Source organism: Phoenix dactylifera, chromosome 2, assembly GCF_051530095.1.
Source record: "Phoenix dactylifera cultivar Ajwa chromosome 2, Ajwa_hap1_PhDact_Kaust_v1.1, whole genome shotgun sequence".
Taxonomy (NCBI): Eukaryota; Viridiplantae; Streptophyta; class Magnoliopsida; order Arecales; family Arecaceae; genus Phoenix; species Phoenix dactylifera.
The window spans coordinates 7,387,723-7,407,943 of record NC_143191.1 but is presented as its reverse complement, the minus strand read 5'-3'; the positions used below and the strand labels follow the sequence as shown (position 1 = coordinate 7,407,943).

At 36.9% G+C, this 20,221-nt stretch overlaps 1 protein-coding gene across 1 annotated transcript; it reads right to left on the bottom strand.

Moving 5' to 3' along the window:
* Positions 1-1,762: 1,762 nt before the first annotated feature.
* LOC103715911 (synaptotagmin-5-like) lies at positions 1,763-19,698 on the bottom strand. The gene is made up of 13 exons (XM_039117358.2): positions 19,527-19,698; positions 17,606-17,716; positions 17,469-17,513; positions 17,175-17,295; positions 8,347-8,468; positions 3,966-4,067; positions 3,805-3,879; positions 3,643-3,722; positions 3,403-3,553; positions 3,093-3,323; positions 2,369-2,665; positions 2,182-2,295; positions 1,763-1,909 (listed from the first exon to the last, which is right to left on the bottom strand). Exons 1-13 carry the CDS (start codon positions 19,629-19,631, stop codon positions 1,763-1,765), a joined length of 1,701 nt encoding a protein of 566 aa, XP_038973286.2. The 5' UTR covers positions 19,632-19,698.
* Between the last annotated feature and the right edge of the window lie 523 nt (positions 19,699-20,221).

Genomic DNA, 20,221 nt, shown 5'->3' with positions numbered 1-20,221 from the left:
TTAATATCCGATCCAATCCGATTTCATCCTTACATTGGTTTACTAAGGGTTAGAATTCCTCTCATTTCTTTATCACATTACGAATGTGTTTTAGTCTTTTAGAAAACCTATGAAGTCACTCGATACATGTAAAGAATGGAATCATGCCACAGATCTTCTATCTAAACATGTATTCCGCTTATTACTTGCAAGACTCTTTCTGGCTTAGGAACAATGTTACTAGAGAAAAGTGAAAAGAAGGGGCATATTGGGGATGAAATCAGAGGAACAGAAAGGAATAAACTTATGCTGCCATTTTTCAAAATAACTTTATTCAAATTTGATGGAAAGTGTAAAAAGATTTGTTGGAATTCCTTTTTGACATTTAGCAAGACAAACTGGAATAAAGGCCGGAATAAATTTAAAAATAAAATATAAATAAAAATGGGTTTGCTTGGAATGTATCCAATTTATCCCATTACTAGAAGCTCTATGTCAATGAAAACAGGGGGAAGGGGGAGGGGACGTTGTTATCTAGTAAAAAAAGCTTAGATGATCCTTTTGTCTACATTTCTATAGATGTTTATAAAACTTGTAGAAAGAGGGACTCATGTAGCTAATATATCACCTCAAACTAAGAGATTTTAAGCACATCATTCATCGAGGGCCAATGAGACATGGGGATCATTTGTTGGGGGGGCACTAGAGAAGTTCGCTTTGATCTCAAAGGTAGCATAATAAGCACTATTGACCTTATTCATCCATGTAAACCATATAACATCCAAGATTAGGTTAAAACTATACATATAACTTATGTTCCATTGAGACAAAGCAAGTTGTCCAAACCGTAAAGCTCTCCAAGCAGCAGGCTTTCGAGTACCGAGGCATAAAAGAAGTTAGGACAATAATCTATTGATGAATAATTGAATATAGATAAAATGCAACCATACGAGAGTAATAAATAGAGTCAATAGAGGGCCCCTCTTAACATAAACAAATATGTTAGAAGAGAAACCAGAGTGTTAGATGAAGCAAACAACAAATCAAGGTCTGCCGTACCGGTACCGGTTGGCGTACCGGTGGCAGGCGGTACCAGTATGATACCAGCCCTATACCGGTCCCGTACCGGCCTGTACTGGTTCCGCACAGGTTCCGTTAAATGACCGAGTTTTGAGGTTCCACATACTGGTCTCATACCGGCCCGTACCGGTCATGTACCAGCCCATACCGGTCTCGTACTAGTTCTGTACCGGTTCCATACCGGTTCCGTACCGGTTCTCCAATGATAAGCTTTTGGTACCGGATTCCACGCTGATCCGGTACCGGTTCAAGACGGTACCGGTACGTACTGGCTTGTACTGCCCCGTACCGGCTGATACGGAAGACCTTGCAACAAATAATACTAAAAGAACTATTTCTCTTTTTTTCAACCCACTTCTCAGCTACATATTTGTCTTCTATATCAAGAATGAAACAATTCTCCATCCCCTAAAGATACTCCAAAGTCAAAACAGGAGGTTTACAGTGCTCATACATCATGACTTACCAAACATTCCTGCTGTTGCATTCTACATTCACAGTATACAATGGTTACAAAAAGAATTGGCTTCCATAGAAAAACAAGGGCCAAATGAAATAAATGATATAACAAACAGCAATTGCAATCAATTTTACAACTCCTCTCTGATAGCAATTTGCCTGAGGCCTTGTATAGAAACCATAAGACATAAAAAGAGTTAACTATCCTGTGCATCGAAGAGGAAATCAATATGGCTTACATCCATTATGAATACCGATAAATTGGTTGTGCCATCCATTTGAGTTTCAAATTTAGTTTTCCAGATTTCGACCCCTCAAGATGAAAACTATCTGCATATTCCCCTTCCATCATAACCCTCGTCAGCGTCATGATGCATCTCCCAATGAAGTCCTGAAATGATCAACAAAAATGTTAACATGATTGCTTAACTAATGGCATAACTTTAGTTTCAGAATTGAGCAAACAGACTCAACTCTTAAACATGATTGTAAACAGCTAGGTGGCTGAACACACAAAAAAGCAAGATGTTGACCAAGAAATTTCTTAGCACATACTAAAAACACTTTTAATTGCTGTAATGCAGAAGTAGATTCCATCCAAGTCTTTTACAAATGATGATGCATCTAACTGTACAATAAATTAAAAGGATGAAGAAAAGGTACCTTCATGAATATATCATGATCCCAAACTTCCAAAATAAGCATATCACGTAGTGCATCTTCAACAACAAAGTCAAAAGTCTGATTCCAGATTGGATTCAAGCTCTGGTTCACAACCTGAGAACAGGCCATGTTATTTCCAAATTTGAAAGGAAAACAAGTAGTAAGGCACATGTAGATCGCAAAGTACCCTTGTTTTGTTCCTTGTTCTTGTTTTCATCATCTTGAGCACAACGTAAGTGTCAGACTTTCCCATTATATCCATAGCAGGCAAGTCCACTGCAGATAAAACTGTCACAGAAAGCACTCCTCTCATAATAACTTCCCTCTTCCGGTGCATTGACGTCCTGTCAAAATCAGTGACCTCTGTTCCATTTATCCCACTTTTGAGAGTCCTCTCTAAAGAAGTCATTTGGAACTGGCTTGAAAAAGGATTAGAAAGTTTGTTCTCCATGCCAAAAGGAAAGTAGACAAGCTCCAGGTGCACCTGATGCAGCTAGGGTTATTATTCAAAGAAGCTTTCAGACTTCCCAAAGAGAAATACATATAAATTCACACACAAAATGAAAGAAAGACACAATGCATATTTACCATGTTCTGTATATACCACATTGCTATCAATATAAATTTTTCTGAACTGCATTTTTGGTTTCACTCTATTTGAAACTATTGTATGCTTTAAATGTCTAATTAAGTTTAATTCCATATCAGTATCTTATTTTGCTTTTGTAAAGCATCTTAAACATATGTATATATGAAGCTTGGAGCCTGACAGTATATATTTAACTAAAGTGTCTTTTATCAGAGATGTTTATAGATAGAGAAAACTGACCGAAAAATGAATATATTTGACACTATAGATAGAAATGTTTACAGATAGATGAATATATTTGACACTATAAATGAAAATTGACCTGACCCCGATCTTTCTTATCCTTTTGAACTTCCAAATACTTGACAAGCTTTAACCAAACATCCTTCACTTTACCAGGCTGCAGGTCCTTCAACATCACTTGAGCGCAACCAATCAATTCAGATGCCTGGAACCCATCATCATCATAAATCTTCACTACCAAATGCTGAGTAGCTGCATCTTCAACTACAAATTCAAAGTGCTCATTCCAGACGGGGTTCAAGTTATTGCTCTGAAAGAATCACAAGTTACTTCCAGTTAGAAGAAACAAGATTAGGAAGATGGAAGAGAAAAACTGCATGGAGACCTACAATTGTTTTACTAGTCTTCATTCTGTCACGTAATGGTCGTGTGTACAGCACGGCATATGGATCTGTTTTTCCTATGATGTCTTTGTTTGTTAAATTTCTTGCTCGCACAAGCTTTACTTCCAATATGCCATCAGGTTTCAGTTCAAGGTCACTAAACCCAAGGGGTGAAAGAGAGCATTCAGAGATGTGATTGATATTCTATTCTTCATGGGAGATATAAAACCAGTAATGCCATGATACCTATAATCTCCTGGCAATACAGGAACAACTTTACGTGCTGGCCATGTTATAGAGTCTTCAATAGCATTCCGTATTGTTTCCTGGATGCATGCCAATGAAGCACATTTAAAATAAATCCATATTCTAAAGTACGGATTCGGATATGGTGATGGATGCTCAAACCTCAATAGCACCAGAAATTCCAGGAATAGATGACAATTCACCACCAATAACCTTTAACGTGAAATCCAGCTTCTTCTGCAAATAAAACAAAATTCATTGTTAGATTCGTGTAAGAATATATCCAATACCAAAGCCAAGTAAGCAGGGAAAATAACTAGTACCTTCTCTCTCAAAGAATAAGATATAGCTCCAAAGCAGGGAAAAACTTCAACCAGCGGTTTAAAGATTAAATGGAGAACCCCAGTGAATCTGATGTCTTTTACCTATGGAACATGGACCATCAAGATTCAGAATGAGCATTTGTTAGTTCTTAGTACCACAATATTTTTGTGGCAAAGGACCAAACAAGGAGGCATGCTTATTTTCATATAATAACAAGAAAATAACACCAATAATTCTGTTTGTTATAATTTCTTAGATGTATAGGGCAATAAAATACTTTAGTTGAAGCAGATTGAACTAGAACTATTAAAAACCAGGCTCAATGACTTATGGCGTAAGATTTAATGTTATGAGATCATCTAGTATTAATACTTAAAGAACTTGAGCAAACATTTTATAATGGCTAACTTGCAGAAACAATATGATTTTTTCTTTTCTCCATGTATAGCATCAGTCAATTCTCTGATTTTTGCAGGATTTACATATTTGGCTTTTTAACATAGTGCAAGAGGATCAATATCTTTCCCATGGAGTGTCACCAAATCTTTCTCTCAATTCCAATTGAGTTCTAGGTATTGGTATCACTTACAGCTCTTAACATCTATATGATATTTGACATGTTCATGCCCTACATTTGAGCTTAGTTGACATTGATAATCCTAGAGTTGCCATACTGACAACTACCCAGCATGGTGCATGAATTTGCCTCCTTTGTATGCTCATCCTATGTATTATGATGAAACATACTGTATGATATTAAATTATGAATAGTACGATAATCATGAATTGTAGCTCAGTTGTATTCATTAATGAAATAATGATTGGCTGATGATAACTAATACCATCCTATGATGGATTCCTTAAGATTCTCAACAGATTCAATATTACCTTACTGAGTGTTGTTAATTTATAGAACAAATATACATAAGAAACTAGTAGTTTATACTTTATAGTGTTATTGTAACACCCAACCTAACTAATAAGGAACTAAGCCTAGTCCACATGACCGTCCCAGATGTAAGAGTTGGAGCAGAAGATGAAAGAAAAAGGATAGAGCCCTGTTCGACTTGGAGTAGAAGACCGAAAAAAAAGAAATAGAGCCTTGTTTGATTTGGAGTAGGAGACCGAAAAAAAGGAGATAAAGTCTTGTTCGATTTACAGTAGGAGACAGACTCCTCCTCCATCTCGATTTTCTATGAGAGCTAGGAAACCTAGCCTCCAACGGCTATTTAAAGATCCCCACACCTCTTTCCACCTCATCGCCGATAAATTTTTCGATCACCACCGTTGGACCATTGTTGTTTTCTTTTCCTTCTCCTCTTGATTTCCAATGGTCTTAGCTCACGGTGCTCACTGGAGATTTCAATGGAGTGCTCGCCAGAGTCGTAGGTTCTAAGAGGGATTGTCGAAATTATTTGGACCTATAGTTCGATTTCGCTCCCAAGTTAAGTAATGATCTGCCTTTTCTAGATTCTTCACTTATATAATATTATTTTTACATCGAAGAAATTGTTAATCAATTTACATATGATTTATAAATTGTATGAGATGGTGTTTTGAATGAAAAATAAATATGTAATTCAGAGTAATATTTTTCGGAATATTGTTATATTATTTACTGATGTTACATTGTATATGCATATTTTGATTGGATTATGATATATAAAAGAATGTTAACATATATGAGATTTGAACTCTTAGCCTGACTATGTATTGGATCCTGTCAATTGGCGGTTATGCATTAGCACTTTGATTATTATTGAGCTCATTGGTTCTACTTCTGGCCCCACCACAGGGTATAAATGTGGTATTCTGGCCCACTTCATCGGATATAAGTATAGTATTCTGGCCCACTTCGTAGGGTATAAGTACGGTACTATTTCTGGCCTAGCCACAGGGTATAAGCGTGGCGATAAAGACTATTGAGTTGAATGTGATTTGTTTCAAATCAAATTTATGAATATATTTATGAATATTTAAAAGATATGTATTTTAATGGATTTGTGTTTTGAAACAAAATTAGTTATGTCTTTACACTAATTCGTGGTAATTTGTATTTTATTATTGTAAGTAATTATTCGTGGTAATTTGTTTTGAAACAGAATTAGTTATGTCTTTCAAATTTTGAAGAATAAGATGGCACAGGGTTATGATCGAGAGAGTAACTAGAGACGGAATTTGACATCTTTAATTTAGATCAAGATTTGACTAGAGTTTGATATAAGAACTTATAAATATTGTTAGTTCTGTGAGATATTAAAATTTGATTTTAGTTATTTAAATTAAAGTTTGAATATTGATTATTTAAATTTATTTCACTGCTTATTTATGATATCGTGTTGAGATATCTTGCATGTTTGTGGGGAGGGTTCCCTATGAGTATACGGTAGTTGCTGCGACCCTCGACTCGCGATCTTAGGTCGGGAGCATGACAATTATTGTAACTAATGCTATCTTATAATGGCAGACATTTGCATGATATGATGACTTAATGAACAAAATTTGATAATGTGGGTGCTCAGTTTAGATATATATACATAATATATATGCATACACGCATAAAACAAACCCCAAGTCAATATCATGACAATTATGATAAAAATATGTTACTTAATTTTTTGATTCCCATGACATAGAAATGTGCCTATATGTTTATACGGACGGTATTACAATACAATATATGACTTTGTATATTTTGTTGGCCATTTAACTAAACAACCATATAAAAGAAGCAGATACTTCGATTAGTTGTGTGGATGGATTTCAAGCCCACAAATAGGTAATTGTTAATGGACTCCCAACTTTCTGACCAGAAAATACGATGACAAAATGTTCCATGAAGACAAGAGAGCAGAAGCATGGTGCTGGAGCTATTCTCCAAATAGCTCCCTAGTTGCTTCAAGCTTGAACAACAACAAAATTCTAGGAAGACCTTTGCTTTGGATGTGATGGCGGCAAAATTTCTGCAATAACTTTTGAGGAGTTACATATATGAGTGTGGTAGTGTAGGCCATTGCCTATGGATATTTGTTTTGAACACTAAATCACTAATGAATGGGTATACCAGCAGATTGCCTTTAATGTGCCAACTACGTGAAAAACCAACAGCAAACCTCTTACCACTTGTCTGTGTGTCGAGCTGATGTTTGAACTAAGCAAGCCTAGTACAACAACTTTGATTTATCATAGATCCTTAATTCCCCTCATATGGAACCTGGTCTACATTAATGAAGGTGAAAATCCTAGAAGCCACCTTTCCTTGTTGCATGGTAAATTTCACTGAAAAATCCACACCCCTTATACTTACATACCTGAGTGTTTGCATGTTTTGAAAAATTTCGAATTCTGAGCCAATTTTGAAACTTCTAGACATTAAATATTCTTTAACCCAAACTTTTTAAAGGCCTACAGTAATTGCATTCTTCTACCTGTGATTTTTAAAAGTTCAAAATTGTTAGTCCCTGAGTTTTAGGGAGAAATCTTTGGCCACAGCTTTTCATAAGCATGTTAAATCTTTTGATCCTCTTCTAGTCCCGCTAATTAGTGTCTCATACTTATGCCAAATAATTCTTAGGCAGTAATCTGATTGATAAGTTTTCTACAAATGGCTCTGGGGTTTTCCCTAAGGAACCCTCATCTCATTAACGAGCTTGAATCAGAACATATCACTAAATTTAACGTCAATCACAAATACCATGCAATGCCTCAGACTATGACCAACATGCTGCAGCTTCATCTCTCTAAGATGACCCATTGTACGATGTGCTTTCTTTATCTATCAGGTCTTTCTACTTGATATGTAATCATTAATTGTTAGGAATATGCCTTATAAATAACCTGTAAGTATTGACATTATGCATAGTATTTGTTTAGACATATGCTCATGCTTGTGTAATTATGTCATATGAGAATATTGCCCCTGGGAAGCAATAACCAATTCTAAGTATATTAATTAGTTACTTCCTCGTTAGTGATTTCATTGTAGTTTTACATCATTCCAACACACCTCATTAGTAATAAATGAACCTGACTAAACTATTTTGAGCTGTTCTCCATCACTATGTCACTATTGGGTTAGATGTTGGAGAGAAGACTAAGTTGTAATAACAGAAAGGTAGTTCAAAACTTCAAAAGATTAACAAGAATCAGAGAAACACTCAATGTGACAAACAAGATTTTCAAGGCTTTGAGATATCTAAGGACTTATTTTGACTGAGTACAAGGATTCATAAAGCTGACAAACTTGGTGGTCAGGATCATGGTTTCGGACAGCTATGAACATGTAATTTGTTAGTTATATTCTATATAAAATGTAAACATTGATGTAATCTTTTCCATATCGGATTTTCATCCACTTTGCTGAATGTAAAGAAAGCTTACCTGTATTGGCAGTGCAACACCTAATTTTGTATGAATGTCGAGTACAATATTTGGATTCCCATCCCACTGCAACTCGAACTCCATGGTGATCGCAGATTGATCATCTTCAATCATTGAAACTCCTAAAGATAGTATGCTGAAAATCACATTCATGATCTGACAGATCTCCTTAAATCCATAAGAAAACTCTAGAAAGTCTAGTTTCTCTGAAATATATTACTTTTCTATTATATGCATTAGATGGCATAGACAACTTAGTCTAAAGAACTAAATCTTTTTATGTCTTCTTTCTTTTTGGTAGGAGAGGGGGGTTGAATAGAAGATACTTCTATCATGGCTGGTAATTACACCAACATGAAACACAATATAAAAAACCAAAAAATTATAAACTATGCACTGGCAGTATATAAGCAATATAGTATGGGAAGATAATTGGTTTTGATCCCTGGAAAGATGTTTTTATGTTAAAAGAACAAGCAGTTAAATAATGAATATAGTCCAGACCAAAATTAAGCTTGCCACATGCCTCTATCAGCTCTTTGGAGAAAGGCATCCAGCACCAAGGAAAAAATAGCAACCTTGTATGAATCCGAATGCTGGAACAATACAACATGACAGAGGCAGCAGCAGGACAGCTGTTAGCCTGCAACAATGACTATAATTCCAAAAAAGCTAAAGGATGATTATCCTCTGATCAACGGGGCTTCCAGATCTGGTGAGGGCCATGAAACCTGTTCATCAGTTACTAATTCCACAATATATCCTAAGCTGCTACCTAGCTGGGATAGAATTGGAAGTTTGAGCTTCCATCCATAACCAAAATCCACCATAATAGCTTATAAAGCCACAAACTCAAAATTCTTCCACTTGGCTTCAGAATGCCGTCTCACATCCTAACATAGACACCATTCCGAGTTTGCGTCTCTTAAACACTTCTCTTTTGCCAAAAAGCATATTGAAGAATTGGCCAGCATATTAAATGAATAGATATACATGATTGCAATCTCGTTTTTCAGACACATGAATGAAAAAACAGCCATCCATCTCCATACCTGATTGAATGTAATCACAATGGCAATGACAGACTAGTTATCCAAGAATGCATTAATATAAGGCTGACATGTTCTACTGACTTCAATGAATCAATTAGTGTTTTTCTTATATGCCCTTGTGATCCAAACAATTTAGGTTAAATATCCTTCTGTTCGAGTAAACATAGTGTTGGTGCACTTTCCATCTCGTATGGACATGCCAGGGGGCCTGTTGGCAAGATTCCATCCAGGTGTGCTAGAAGAAAGTGGTGACAAGCCAAATAGCAAGGGAAGATGAGCATGGTCATGCTATTGGCATTGGATCAGCCGGAAAGATGATGATGGTGATCGAAGGAAGGATAGAGAGTACCGTAGATCTAGATGCTTTGACCTTCAAGCACTTTTACTATTGTCACACCACCGTTCGAAGAAAATAGATTGGGTAAAAAGTGTAGTACTAGGCTACGGTAAAGGGGTGTAGTAGACTATGGTAGTGAAAACAAAGTTATAGCTACTCTTAGGGTAGAAACTATCAAACTGATAATAATGTCTCATCGGTCATGACTTATATTAGCCGGTTTTTTATTTTGGCCTATAATGCAATTCTTGTACTTAGAAATATCTCTAAGACCGTTTCAGTTGCTTCGGTCTATTCCTACATATTGTACTTAGTCTACCTCCATTGCAATTGATGATGATGTGTAGGCTACTAGATTATTCTAAAGCTTTGATGAGACGACAAAGGACTTACTGAGGCCAGGAGAGAAGTGAGCATCTTGAAAGTATCAATTCAATCAGCCTTGTACTTATACTCGTATAATTATATCAGATTGTAATAAAATAGCATGACCTTCTAACTTTGTATTTCTTGTATGCCTCTTTCAATGCAAGCTTCCCATTAATGACTTGAGCATCAATATTTTTTTGGTGTTTGGCCTATCCCCTAGCAGATTAGGCCAATGATCTTCAACATTGATTAGAAGAGCTGGATCGAGTTCTTCAAAACAGAGTTGACCGACATCCGCTTTGAAGGACCATTCCTAGAAAGTCTATGAATTGGAACCCAAAGTCCTCCAAGAAGAGTGGAAGAAACTAAAGTTATGAAAGACCTATAGAATGGAACCCAGCATAGTGGGGCATTATTATCTGCTAGCCGAAACTTTTATAGAATTTTTTCTTACTAGATAATATAATATTATTTATTTATTCCTCTTTCACACCGAATTTATCACTACTCCGATCTTCTAGTGGCTTTTTGTATAGCACCAAAATTCATAGTTTCATATTGTCCATAACATGGTCTGCCGTACTGGTCGGTACGGGTCGGTACCGGCCGGTACATACCGGTACCGGACCCTATCGGTACGGTATAGCTACATATTTCGGTATCGAATCGTACCAACCGGTATCGGCCCGTATCGGCCCGTACCGAACCGTACCGGCCGGTACCGACCCGTACTGGCCCGTACCGAACTGGTATTGATCCGTACCGGCCCGGTACTGGCTCGTACTGAACCGGTACCAATCCGAACCGACCAGTCCGTACCGGCTCCAAAAATTTTTTGGCTTTTAGCCCCATCAGTACAGTACCGGTTCGGCTCGGTTTGGTTCGGTACCATACCGGTATCGATGCCCACCGGTACGTCGGTACAGTCAGTACCGCGTACCTTGGTCCATAATCTACATAAGAAGCTTTGATCATTCAAATGATCGATCTCCATACCTTGTAGCACCTCCACACAAAAATAAGGTGATAATGCCCCCTTGCATAAAACCTCCATACGCACGATACCTATGGGAGGCATAGCTTTTCCTATTGATGGGGTTGCCCCCAGCTCTTATGACCACAAGGCTACAATGCTACTGCCCATCCATAAAGGGACAACTGTTATCCTTGACCGAAGCATGCATTCTCTCGTCCTGATACACAACTTTGTTGTCTAGACTAAAGAATTCTGAGAGCTCTATCGAATAGTTTTTGGCGGTTACTTCTTGATGAGTTGAAGCCTCAAATTTAAGTTCATCATAAACCACAATACTTCCATGTAAAACCTACTCATCCTTCAAGAAAATGGAATGGGTTTCTACAAGACATGCTAGAATGCACTGGGGCTTAATGTATCGACTTTCAACCACAGAAATAAGTTTTTCAAACCATTCTACTATCAAAGCCAAAGATGTCGCATACCGCTCCAAAAGTGGCTTTAACACAACAACTACTTTTTCTGCAGTTGCTTCCTTGATTACCTTTTGCAACAGCATAATGGCAACTTCACAGTATCGTATCAAAACCAATATGATGATGACTACCTAAGATCCCACCGGATGTGGTACAAACCTTATTGATAATCTTTCCATTCCATCCGAATGTGCCAGAAGAGAGTGGTGACAAGCCAAAAGATTAGGGTAAAGGAGCACGGGCATGCCACCAACAGTGGATCAACCGAAAAAATGATGATGATGATCGAAGGGAGGATAAAGAGTAGTATGACGTCTAGGTGCTTTGACCTTCAAAAACTTTCGCCACCGTCACATCACCATTCGAAGGAGATGGATTAGGTAGTGGGTGTAGCATTGGGCTACGGTAGAAGGTTTACAACTACTCCTAGAGTAGAAACTACTGGTAGATAAAACTAAGATAAGATAAAATGCATTGGATTAGATGTCAAAGGGTCCATTACAAAGTATAATTTCTACTTATTTATACTAACAGATAATAATTGCATACTATAACGATTGTCATTATGTCTGGCCTCCACTCCTAATGGTTTTGATAACTGATACTAGTTATCCTCCTCTATGCATGTTCATTAGCATGATTGCTTTGCACCAACTATCAAACTGATAATCATATCTTATCAGTCATAACTTACATTAGCGCCTATTTTATTTTGGCCTATAAAACAATTCTTGTATTTGGGAATGGTTTCGAACCGTTTCAATTATTTTGGTCTATTTCTACATATTATGACTGATCACTGCCAAGTCCTAAGCCTTTAGCCTGCTTATCAACACCATGACCAAACCCTCATCCTTCGTCCTATGCCTCCTCACTTGGTGAAATTTATCACGACCGAAGTCTTATCCAGTTCAGCAAGAGACATGTGGCTCTCATTTGCACTGATTCTATCAAACTTAATCTATGTGGTGCTTATTCATGACCTCCATCTAAGTTGTCAAGATAGGGTGTAAACAGATAAAATCCACATTGTACTAGATAATAAGTAGCTCCCACGAAGGCTATTCTATATTCTTTTCCTTCAATTTTAGTCTCCACCAAAAAATGATATATGTTATCTAAGAAATTCCATATAATTGCCTCATAATGATGAGAAAAGTCATTCTTTGTTCATTATTATCTATAAACTCCTCTTTACCACTTCCCAACTAGATATACCCTATTACTCTAGCAATGTACATAAGATCAATAACGAAGATCAGATGACAAAGTCAAAAGCCCCCATTTTTTTGAGTTAATGCTTTTTCTATAAGACTCGTCCTTTTTTTTAATAAGATGGAAAATATTATAAAGATAAGAGTATGACCAACATATAATGGAGACCAAACACGATATTTAAGTGACAATCAATAGGTGGGTAACATCTTTGAAGAATTAAGACTCATCTTGGATGACACTTACATGCCTATAGCTTTTTAACTGCCCAACATCCTGACTCATACAACATTGTGGGAGTAGGTGCAACACCTTTTGCACCTGATGTCTTAAGATTCATCATAAATTTAAATATGCAGTCACTGCAGTACAATATAGTTACAATAAAGATTCACCAAACTGGTACCGAGACCCATACCAGTCAGCAACTGGTGAGGAATGGTATCGATCAGCTTCGATACGATACTATGATAGGTTCGTATCGTACTACATGCAGCATGGGTTGGCATACCGGTTATTTGACTGGTATGCTATTTTTTTTTTGTTTTCTAAATTTTTTATTTTCTCATTTTTTTTATTTATACTTAGAAATTTGATTGAGATTGTTGTCTAATTTGCAATTTTAACCTTGTTATTATGAAATATAATTGAAATAGACCAACCAATATACTTATAAGTATAATACATATAATACAACAATTTGAATCAATTTTGACATATTTAAAATATAAAATACATAACGACGTCTCGAATCTGATGGGTGTTGCCTTATAGACATCAGGATCATAATAGTATTCTAAAGGAGCTTCACACCAACTTTTCAAGAGGTCAATATTACGATAGTCCTCCCTAGTCTCCACTAGATAGTTACCTTAGGAGTCATCTGCCTGAGATTGGGCTGGCAGTTTGAAGATGCCGACAGTAAAATCCAACCCAAAAGATGGATGAGGTAACGAAGGATAGTAACCACCTAAATACGATACCTCAGACGATCCATGTGCATGTGGGTCATAGGTTGCTGATGTGTAACTCAGAACCAGATATGTCCAAGGACTCTACTCCACATGCGATGCCATCTACCACAGCAGCATCAGGACCCCAACAACCATGAGGTGCTCGTCTCCTACATGCAATGATATCCTTGCGGGCTCTACCAAATCATGCACAGCAGTCCTTATCCTGTGTTATAAGTAAATTGGGACTCATCCATGAATCGAAGACTACCCAGGATTTGTGAGTCATAAGTTGTAGTGCCTTATGCCTCGCTACCTCTCTAGACACCATATGCATCATCCTCAAACTATCACCACTGGTATTGCGTGATGATCTGGAAAACTGATCATCAGATGAGTCGTTGGTCTTTGAATCAGAGTGAATTAATTTCTCCTCGAGTCTCTCCAAAGAAAATGCAATTGCCTTTTCTTTGCCTTTCTTGCTGACCTAAACAACTATCTTCTTTCTCTGACTTTACTAGGAGGATTAACTGTACCCTCCACCCTGTGTAGATTAGGTACAATGATAACCTCTCCTAAACATATTCTAATCAAATTGCTAGAAGGGTGGCTCTGACATAAAGCTGTGCGATGATCAGCTCACCCCTCCCAACCCTTATAGTTGATTGGCTGGAAGTGAGCGTAGAATATGTCGTTCTACCCATTGCTCCTAATACTTCCTAGCCTCTTTGTCTATGAAACTGGCTAGTCGAGAAGGCCATCCTAGCTCATCTAGCTTCTGCTGTGGCCCTCAAGCCAACCAATTATTGGATCCTCTTCATCATGCACGAAGTCATTGTGAAATGGATCATTGTACTTCAGCTCCACTTCCTGTTCAATGCACTTTAACCATAGAGGCAGATTGTAGTGGATGTACATGAGGTCATTCAACCACTTCTGCATGAAAAAGTTCTTCTATCTTCTGAACTCCGGATCTGCCTTAGTGGCTCTCGAACTAAAGCCTGACTCATAATATGAGGGCCCAAACTGAGCTCTATGCCTGGCAATCTTCTCCATCTACTATTGGTTATCCAGGCTCGTCTGGATGTAGACCTGCTCAAATGCTAGATGACCTACTTGGCTAGTCCGAGCTTGAAGCATTTTGGACGTGCATGGGCCTATATTTTAAGCCTGGTAGGCTGGTTTCGGCTAGGCCATGCATGAAATTTGAGCCCATCCATTAAAACGAACTGAACTTGGGTTTACATCAACTCACCTGGTTTGGTGCCTAGCACTTCTTGTACCACGGATTACCCAATTTTGGTGACCAACACTTGATTAAGGAAAGGAGGCAGTGGCTAGGATTTGAAGATCCATCATCTGGCAATGTGTCGGTGCTGTCGGCGTGGGCCACTACCACATCTTGGTAATATCACACCACCTACACCTCCAATGGTGCTAGTCCGAAGCATCTGCCCATGCTCCAACCATGCTTTGGGTCTTTTCTTTCTAAGTGGATCCATTCCTACAAGTTTATCAAGCACATGTCAATTTTTTTTTGTCAATTGATATTTAGGAAATTAATTATTTAAAAATAGTGAAGTTATATTGTAGTTAAAATTTCACCAAATTAGCCCAAAAAATAACTATACATTATCTCCATATAATACAAATTTTTATAACTTTATGCTTAATTAAATAATTTTTACTAATTTTTATATAATAAATTAATATTTAATTATAAATATATATTACTTAAATTCAGAGTAATGTAGAATCCTAACAAGGATGCTACATATATTTTTATCTCAAAGCATTGTTATTTAATTATTTTTTAAAAAATAGTGAATTTTCACTATAATGCAGAAAATCATTTTTCTACTTCACAAATAGTTCTAAATTATCCATACATAATACTATTTTTTTATTATTATTTAAATATTTTAAATAATTTTGTATTTTAGAATAATATTTTAATATCAAATATTAAAAAATTAATTTAACTTCGGATTGTGTAGCATCCTACCAAAGATGCTATATAAATTTTTCTCAAGTGATGATTATGCACAAAACATTACTTTTTTTTGAAATTTAAATTTGGGCCTATGTCACGATGCACATGGTCATATTCAAACTGAAATAAATTGACACCAAATTTTTATAGAAGAAGCATGCACACTCTAATCATTCTACTAATTTTATAATTTTTTTGATAATTATTTTATTTTTTAAATTTTTAGCCCAAAAGTATGTTTTTAATTTTAAAAATTATTGAGTTAATGAAAATTATCATTATGGTGACATTATGTAGAAAATCCATATATCTACAACATATCATGCAATCATACCTTCTAAACCTCCCTCTTCTACTATCGAAATGGGGGGAGTGGGGGATTTGCGAATTGAGGCTGAACCGGTGCAAACCAAGTGGTTCAGCCCCAGTTCCAAACTGATATGGGGAACTGTCCAGATTCCCTGTCGATTCGATTTGGTATTTCAATATATTCTTCAATACATAACTTATGTATCAACAATAGTTATAAATGAGCATACTAAAATGGAACAATATGTGCTATTTATTAATATTTTTTTTGGTGGGAGTGTCTTGTTCCTCCTCCTGACTTCTCGAGAAAAAAGGAAAATATATGTTCTGATAGTCCTCAGTGTTCCATATAAATTTATCCATGATGTAAACACTTCTAAGAAGTATCATATTCTGGTCCATCAACATCATGGCTGTGATCTTAATCAACAAAATAGGCCAGGTTAAAAATAACAAGAAAAAGAGTTTCCTGCATTATCTTGATCATGACTCATCAGCCATCAGTTCAAAACATTTACATTGACATCTAGTCTGCCTAAGGGTTCAGCCAAACATATACTTTCTACTAGTGCCCATATATAGGTTTCTATTGCAAAGGTTCTTGCCAACTGTCAATATTTGTGCAACACAAACATGCCTTGGCATATAGTTCCATGATTTCATCAGCATCACAGTTCATGAAAACATATAACTCATGATTCAACCGTATCAATAGCATGATCTTGCCAGTGTAATTTATGATGTCAGGATGCATTTAAGGAATTCAGTTAGGCACAGAGGATATGCAACTTAAACAATTATACCCTTGAAAACTTCAGTCAGGTAGAAAATTTGCATACATCTGCCTCTAAGACTGATTCAAACTGGTTAGATGAAAAAGTTGTAAATCCCGCCATATCCAAAACTACAATACATCAAATGCAAGGATCAAAGTTACAATGCAATTCTTTTTCTCGAGAAATTTCATTACACAATGCTGTTAAGTTTCAAACATGGATATGCATTTGTTGCTATACACTATACTAGACCAAGATTCACATTTAATAATTCGTACCTGTGCATAAGGCTTACTCTATGAAAAATTTGTCAAAGAATTTGCATCAGAAGGTACGAAATTGAATGAGCTAACTATGGGTTAAAAACCCCACCTGTCAACTGAGGAGCAACAGTACCAAGAGTTAGCTTTGAAAACTTGAGGGAATTTATGATGGCAGGTCTATATTGTTCAAGAATTGGCTCAACTGAAATTCTTATCAGCTCAGATGTCGCCTGTAACAACGATAAAACAAACACAAGTATATTGTCATACATGCAGACAAGTTCCCTTGTCAAGAATACATTAATTATCCCAGCTACAAGTAGCAAGACATAATGATGTCTGAGAGAAATTACTATTAAAAGGTTATAGAAATCTGAAGCTGCAAGAGAAGACAGGGGAGTACCTCATTAACATAAGGCCAGATTTTTATCAGCTCCTGGTTTAGCCATTTCAACTGCAAGAAGAACAAAATCAATATCAATATACACTGAAATAGTGGTGGCAGATAAAAAATCACAATTGTGAAAAAAAACATAATCAACTTAACTTCTGGCGGTGTGAGAAAACTACCCATGACGGGAAAAATTCTCCAGGAAGAATCTTCCTCGAATCTTCAAGTGTCATCCTTGCAGAGGCTGCGACGATATCAGCCTGCATCAAGAAATAAACATACTTCCTCTCAGTTCTAGAAGCTGCAATAACACAGCTATACTCTTCTGTCATCGGAACCAAATCAGACAAGCAACATTCTAACTTCTGTTGGGTAGAATATCTGACAAGAACAAGCGCGCGATATCGATCATGCCTTTCAATAAGTTTCTAGAAAATGATCTTGTATGGACAACTAATCTCCACTCCATGTGCTACATGATTTCAGTCTCAGTTCACATTTCAATTTCCTTTCACAGGCAAAATAAAATCTTTCAGCCATTTCGACGGTTTTGGTTTTAGTGGTTTCAGTCTGAAATTATCCACAATTATTTTGAAATAATTTAAACACAGGAGCATCTAAAAAAATAGAAAATAGGGGACAAAATTTGTAAATGAGAAACTAATGCATGTTATAAATAATAATATTAAACAATATCTATAAGACAATAAATTGTCAGTGATAATCTGATATGTATGACACTCTAAAATGCCTTAGGACAAAGGAAAATGAATAAATAAGTAACGGATAAATAAGAACATATATGACCTGACATATGAACAGATGAATTATGAAATAAAAGAATTTCAAGCTCCTTTTCTTTTCTTTTGAATGATCTATAGCATATTAACTGGCAGTGACAATTAAGAGTGTCCTAACAGCTTACAACAAGAAACCTAAATATATGGTGTAATAAGAGATTATAATTGCATTGCTTCCCTGCATTCGCATTCTGCCTACGCCCACCCAAACCTTTTTTTTTTTTTTTTAATGAATTGTGCCAGATATTGTGCTTACATCGTACAGGCCTCCAGCTGTTGGGGCTCATCAAAAATTCTGATACTCTGATAGGGGTCCCATATTTTCTCTTTAAACAAAAAAAAAAAAAAAAAAAGAAGAAGAAGCAATCTGATGATTGAGGACACAGGAACCTCCTAATCATCTATATGGCAACATTTGACCTCCTCCAAAATGTTCTTTTCTTCCTTATTGTTAAAAAAAAGAAGAAGAAAAAGAAAAAGCTCCTTTAAACAGAGATTCTTGACCCATCTACACATGAAATCTAGAGCCATGACACGCTCCAATAATCCTGCCCCGCCAAACTCCACATCTTAAGGATATCAAACATCATATCCTAAATGTCATAATCATCAGGAATGAGAAATCTATCAGAGTGTAAATAAAACAGAGAACAGATTTGCTCTTTTCATCAATTACATGGATTAAAAATCAGTACATCACTTAAATCTGGTGACTACACGTAATAAAGTATTGAATGAATGAGGACTGATCTATCAATATTCGCCGATTTAGATGCACATCAATCTTGACCAAGAAACAGAAGGAAACAACGATCCAGAGAAAACTTCTAAGCTACAATTGCCTGCAAAGCATTGTTCAAGAATAAGAAAACAGGCACCAAGAATGAAGCAGCACTAGAACCATGGAAACAAGGAGAATTCTTGAAGAAAAGGTAGAGCCAAAGAAGAGTAGGATTCTTACCAGTCCTTGGCGGCACATGGATCGCTTCTAGTCCCAAAAATACATCAAGATGGGGAAAAAAAAAAGACGTGCAGTAAAATCAAAACCACCAAAGCAGCGATTTGTTCTTTTTCATCATTGCATGGATTACAAAACCACGAGCGGGCTTAAAAAATTGGCAACTAAGAGCAGGGATCACTTTATCAAGACTCGATGATTTCACCCAACATCAATCTTCATGAGAGAAATGAATCGATCAAGAACCTAAGAAAGAACCCCGTAGCAGTAGAACGCCAAGAACAAGGACCAAAAGAAGAGCGAAATGCTCACCAGTTCGCGGCGGCACCTGGAACGCGATTTCTCGGAGCGGCGGAAAGCGATGAACACCGCGAGCCCAGCGATGATCCCCAGAACCAGCCCGAGAAAGAACGCCATTGCTTCTCCAAACCCTCCTACACCTCTCAACAAGGAAAGAAGCCAAGAAGTCGACAAGGAGAAGCCGGGAAGGAGGAAAAGAGAAACTTTTAGCGGCCTGTTTCGCTCCCGTTTCTCCTTTATATTTCACTGAGATTTTACGGCAACAAGAGAGACCCGGAGGGGCTGATACGTGTCGTACGTATGAAAACGACGTACCATCGCTGTCCGTACGCTATATAGGATACGCGGGGCCGGGGACAGACGGCGGCGTTCCGTTGGAGGATTTAATACGTACGCCTTTAGCACGTGTAGAGATTGGATAAAACAGTGGCGAGTTCGGATAATGTCTATTTATAGAGATTGGATGTTGTTTCGAGGTCTAGATTTCATTTACATCGGATGACTGCCACATCGCTATCAAAAGATTACATGTTGCTTGCATTCCCTACCGAACAAGGGGGTTCAAAGGAGTAATCCAAGGAATGGGCGACAAAGGAAAGCGATCCACCCATCTCTTCACATCTCCGTTAATGCTCAATTCTGTATCTCATCCTTCTTTCTTCTCTTTCCTATCTCACATGGCAGCAGCAAAATCCAAATTTCTCACA